General features: G+C 36.9%; 1 protein-coding gene across 1 annotated transcript in view; it reads right to left on the bottom strand.

Annotated features, from left to right (window-relative positions):
* The window catches only part of LOC107587227 (dynein light chain 2, cytoplasmic), an 11,860-nt gene that overhangs the window by 2,611 nt on the left and 2,929 nt on the right, over positions 1-6,320 (bottom strand). Inside the window, exon 2 of the mRNA XM_016274924.1 lies at positions 3,524-3,660. Coding sequence (XP_016130410.1) covers positions 3,524-3,655 — 132 coding nt within the window. The 5' untranslated portion in view covers positions 3,656-3,660. The remainder of the gene's footprint in view (positions 1-3,523; positions 3,661-6,320) is intronic.

The following is a 6,320-nucleotide window of genomic DNA, read 5'->3' on the forward strand; positions in this document are numbered from 1 at the left end:
TGAGGCTCAGAGGTGGCATGAGTGCAATTAAATTCATAAATTCATGTGGAGATTAATGTTTTAAATAAAATTTTGAATACAGAAATATTAAATGATTTAAATAACTGCAATTATACCTAAAAATTAAACTGAAACCACCAGCAGGTGGCGGCAAATCACGGATTTGATCACTGAATCATTCATTCAATTGATTCGTTTGAACGGCTGATTCATTCAGGAATGACGCAAGTGATTGTCTTTATGAATGGGTAATCATGAATCACTGACTCACTAGATTCGTTCAAAAACACCGCTGTATTTGCTTTTAGAGATGCGCAGCGGCTGAGCTGTTACTTTATTTGGAACTATTTTCGTTGATGAAATAGAGCAAAATTAGGCAGTACGTGTTTATTGAACTGTTGTATTAAATCAATATCACATTTGCAAACTCCTTGAATAATTATTCAAATCTGTCACTCTTCTTATCGCGATCTGTGGGCGCACAGAAAATGAGAGTTCTCAAGACTCAAAAGTATGTGCAAATGATAAGTTCTGTCATGTGTCATTGCGTTATAAGCGCGATGACAGGTAGAAGTGCTACCTATCAGATTATGCTACCAACAAATCATCAGAACACCGGCAGAACAACAATGTGCTACATGTTTCTTTCCCCCTCATTTTTTCCAATTGACGGAAATCCGTCGTAGCGACAGAAAACTTTCATCCCCGAGTAGTATTATGTATATCACTGCACCACAGTATTTCTGATCATTTCATTAAGCTAACCCGAATTTATATTTTGACGGGTTGCCATGAGGCACTTGTTTCTGTAGGTCTATGTAAATTATATGAAGATAGTTTTACTCCAATGAAACTGTCAAATGATCATGAAGTGACTCTCAGAGGGAGTCCTGAGCAGTTCTGGAGATGTTCATGTATTTATGTCGCATGTAGTGAGATGACAGAAGCTGAAATCAGCGCGAGCGTCGCACACTTTGTATGTGTAGAAAACAAAACCGCGCGTCTGTGCCATTTACATACACTTATTTTTGCGGCTTAATATTTACAGGTACTAGTCCATATTGCGACTCCATTTAAGTGTACTGACCTACTTTTGATTAATTCATCCAAACTTTGACAAATTCCGTGACATTCCGCGTCATACAGTAAATTCCATTTATATGACTGGATTCCGCCCGCATCGCGGAAATCATAGATAATATTGAGGTGATTTGCAACTTCAGTGTAACGTTAGTGGATTGGGATTTATTGCCACTTAAGCAACATCTGCTGCTACTGCCTTACTGTGCGTTCACACCGCCGCCGTCGAGAGCGTCAAAGTGGCCAGAAGTCATTAATTTTCACTGTCGAGCAGCAGCGAGTAGCGAGCAGCGCGACTTGGACGTTGAGGGCGTCGAGGACAGTTGAAATCAGGTCAACTTTATGGTAATGAGCTATGACGCGGTTCGGCGGCATCTGGCGGCAACCAATCGGAACGTAGAAGTCCACCGCTTGAGAGGATTCCAGAGAACGCAGTCCTGTAAACTTTGGTTCCGACCACATTAGTTCCCAAGCAAAATGGAGGACAGGTTGATTATTGCTGTGGCGGGTTTCCCAATAATCTATGACGTGTCTCCGTTTGCATACAGGGACATAATAAAAATAAAATAAAATGATGCGTGGACCAAGGTGTCTGAGATTGTTGGTGTTCCTGGTGAGTTGCTGATGTGCACCGTTATAGTAATAACAATCTAATGACATAAATAATAGTATAATAGTCCCAGTTCACTTTTAAACCTTTAAATCAATTTTCCTGATTATACTTACATTAAGTAATGTTTATACCTGATTATACTTAAGTAACATTTTCAATGCAGGACTTTTACTTGTATCAGAGTATTTTTACAGTGTGGTATTAGTGCTTTATACATTATGAGGTAAAGGATCTTAATACTTCGTCCACAACAATATTTAATGAAGTTAACTTATAACGTTACCCTCCTTGTGGTCAGTGTGCACAAGATCAACAAGCTTGTTTGCTTTGCGCCCCCTTTAAATACAAGATAAGCATTCGATCTACGTCACAGCATCCACAAATCTTTCTACAGGGTTGTTGGCAGGGCGGCCAGAGCGATTTTTGGCGCTAATAGCGCGTTTCAAAATTAAGTTATTTTATCGGCGAATCGGTTTTGAAAATGACCGATACCGATAATCATAAAAATGCTTAATATCGGCGCCGATAATTGGTCGACCCCTAGTTTGTTGTGGGCGGAGCCTATCTGGAGGCAGAAAATTATGGTTTTCAAGCGGCAGCCTATGGAGTCATGGAATAAAAGAATAAAAAAAAGGTCAATTTGATTTTATTTCAAAATTCTGACTTTATTCTCGCAAATTCGAGATTATATCTCACAATTCTAATAAGGAAAAACAACTCGTCGTTCTTTTCCGTTTTCCCCTCAGCTCTTCTGGCTTTTTTTTACCTCAGATTTGACAAACTCACTATTTTTGAGTTAAGTCGAGTTAAAGTCTGAATTGGGAGATATAAACTTGCATTTGCGAGAAAAAAAAAGTTAGAATTGTGAGATAAAATAAATGTTATGTAAAAATGTTAATAGTAAGGTTTAAATTATATTTCTAATAGTAAGGTTTAAATAATATTTCATGCTGTAACTGTATGGCTAATACAATACGTCCCCTATTAACAGCATATGTGAATATTATGTAGACCTATTGTTTAAATCAAATTTATGCTTTAAAAGTAGAGTAATCATAGCAGTTTTCATCCATAGTTGGTCCGTTTAAACGTCTGCGTTTAGCTTCAAATGGTGTCTTTGCATTCCGATCTTGACATCAAAAGGCACAAAAATATTTTTTTTCTTTTATTCCATGGATTTTACCCATTTATCTTCACTTGATCCCAGTGTTTTTCTGCAACCACTATGCGCGCGCAGCTGCAAGTGACGTAACTGTGACGTCTACTCCAAATTGGTCTATAATCAATAACGCTTCCTCCAGTGGAAAAAGTTGTCCTCTCACATGACAATCCACCAACATATTTGTTTTGAACCGATTTTACTTGTTAACAATGCGGTGTTTATTTCTCTCCTAAATCAGATGAGATGACTTTTCACTGGAGAAAGCAATATTATGGATAAAGGACTCATATTTAGCCAGAAGCAAATATTTGAAGTTAATGATGGGTTTATTACAAGCTTTACGCTTCACAGGTCATTAATTGATGGACTGGAGTTGTGTAGATTATGGTAATATTTTTATCAGTTTAGACTCTCATTCTGACGGCACCCATTCACTGGGGAGTGGTGTAATGCTCCAAATCGGTTCCCATGAGAAAACAAACTAATCTCCATCTTGGATGGCCTGAGGGCAAGTACATTTTAAGCAAATTTTCATTTTTGGGTGAACTATTCATGCCGTCTCACGGAATCTTTCCAAGAATCAAGATAAAACAGGAAATAATGTCTTCAATAAAATACTATTGAAGTCTTTAGAGGTGTCAATCATAAATATTGTGTGGATGGGTGACCTTTTTGATATATGCAGCAATGTCCTTCTCAATGTTGTACTTCTCCATGGCCTGTGTGGCACAATCCACTGCATCCTGCTGCATGTCCTCAGACATATCAGCGTTCTTTATTACTGCCTTCCTGTCAGTCATGATGGCTGTGAATATGAAGAAAGAGAAAAGGCAAAGGGGATTCACTGACCGTCAGGAATACAGTCACCAGAACAATGAAGAACCTTGATCATGAAGATGAATTAGCTACTTGAAGCTTTCTTGTTTAACAGTGCCACTATCACCACCCAAAAAAAAAAAATAACACTTTTCCGGACAAACAGTCCCACTCCTCAATTCACACATTTTTTTTTTTTTTTGTGTTTAACTTTTGTTATATTTTGGGACAAGACAACCACTGTTACAATTGGTTGAGCCAATGCTGCCGTTTCGGGATGTAAAAAAAAAAAGTAACCTATATATAGCTTACTTATAGTTGATTCTGCGTATTAAGTTGTGATTGGAAAAAGTAATTAAACATCAGAAAAATTAAACCTTCACCTTAAAAAGGACCGCTTTTCTCATTTAAAAACTATGAAAAGGTCAAATTTTTATTTTTTAAAGGTGACATATGAAAATCTGACTTTTCCAGGTTTTAAGTGCTATAATCAGGCCCCTGGTGCATCTACCAACCAAGGAAACGTGAAAAAGATTAACCCAGTAACTTTGTTTAGGTAAGCCTTTTTCTGCAAGCGTCTGAGAAGACGAGCGAGTCTGATTTCGCTCCCTTGGTGACGTGGCAAAGGGATCTCATTATAATATTACCGCCCCTTAATCTTAATCACCTACGGTGCCGATATTGTGTTTTCGCAAACGACAACGGTGTATTAGTTCTAATGCCACGGCGAAAGTTTGAGCAAAGCATGCTAACTGTTCTGTCTTTGGCTGCACAGACGAGCACAGAACACTATTAAGAGTCCCAGCCTCAGACAAGAGAGCAGTGGATTTATTGATTTATTTAATGTATATGGTTGCTGCCACACAGATCTAAAATAAACATGCGATTTATTTCTCAGCAGTTTACTTTCACAGACATAACCGACTGTTTTTGTAACTCGTGTGTTTTTAACGTAAACTTGTGTGTGAATGAGAACTTAGTTTAGTACTCACATGCTGTGACAGCCGCTTTCTGTCCGTGTGCGCTCAGAAAACCATATATCAGAAATTTAAACTCATGGTTTAAAACGCATGATTTCAGTGCGATAAATAAAAAGGGGGCTTCCACTCCAAAAATAGGCATTTTCAAAATGATATAATAAATGATCTGTGGTGTATTTTGAGCTGAAATTTCACAGAAACATTCTAGGGACACCAGAGACTTATTACATATTGTAAAAAGGGGCATAATATGCCTCCTTTAAGTTGACAACGACAACCTGGATCATGTTTAGACAAACTGAAAAATCACCAAAAATAAATAGGTCTCAAAGCTAATAACTTTCTGTAAAAACTCATCTTGTTCTTACAACCTCAAGAGCCCCGTTGCTTTATTCTTGGCCAATACTACAACTTTGAAAATCTGAAATATTCGCACACACCCATCACTAACAAATAAATAAAACGAGGGCCTGACTCTATAAAATCGCTTGTCAGTTCATTTAATGGCAAATTCAGATGCTCTGGGACCTGTCGGAGTTTACGGAGTCATCTACCGTTTCCAATCAGCTTATTTAGGAACTAGTGCATCTATTAAAAAGCAAATGTGCAGTCATGATTTGACAAAAAGGAGGCCACCTCAATCAGCTCCCTCTGCAAAAGACTCCCAGTGTTGGGCCCAGGAGAGGGAGAAGGTTGATGAAATCCATTCAGTGAGGAGGACGTATGAGAAAGCACAGAAATCATCTGTATCCAGCTCAAGTTCCTGACATGGAACTAAACCACGGCCAACTGCATATGCAACAGAGAGGTCATCTACAGAGACATTTCAAATCATTTGCATTCAGTAAACCGACATTTAGAATTAGAGATTGACCGATATTGTTTGTATGACTCATAACTTAAGGTTATTCTGAAGCGTGTTATTTTCGCCCATCCTCGCTTAGTATGCAAACTAAAACCACTTGTAGTTTAATTTCCCTGAACAGTTTAACTATCAAAACATCCCAGCACAGCAAAATTGGCTCAACCAATTGCATAAGCTTGGGGTGGGACGATTTGTTTGACTGGCCAATAGCACACACTTGAAAAAAATTGGCTAAGTGTCAAGTAACCAATATGCACAATTTCATTAAATAAATAAACTATAATAAATATTTAATTAATAATTATATGTACAATAACAATTATCATAGCAGTTAAATGTGAAGCTGAAGTGTGTTTTAACATTTTCTCCTGCCCCTGCTCAGCATGCAAATTAAATCAAAAGCCATTTGTAGGTTAATTTCCATGAAAAGTTTAAACAATATGGCACGATATAAAAACATCCCAACAGAACAAAATTTGGCTCAACCAGTCACATAAATGTAGGGCAGACTATTTATTTGACTGGCCAATGGCACATGGGGGTGTGTTTGAATTTCTTTTTTGTTTTATTTGACAAAATAATTGGGAAAAAAACTTTTTATATTAATATCAGCACTGTCAAGTGATTATGTATATAAAAATACACACATTCGTGTATACATTTAAGAAAAATATGTTTTGTTTATATAAAATATTCGTATTTATAAATAATATAAAATATATGCAAAAGTGTGTGTATATATATATATATATATATATATATATATATATATATATATATATATATATATATATATATACACAC

Source organism: Sinocyclocheilus grahami, unplaced genomic scaffold (genome assembly GCF_001515645.1).
Source record: "Sinocyclocheilus grahami isolate Dianchi unplaced genomic scaffold, SAMN03320097.WGS_v1.1 scaffold91.1, whole genome shotgun sequence".
Taxonomy (NCBI): domain Eukaryota; kingdom Metazoa; phylum Chordata; class Actinopteri; order Cypriniformes; family Cyprinidae; genus Sinocyclocheilus; species Sinocyclocheilus grahami.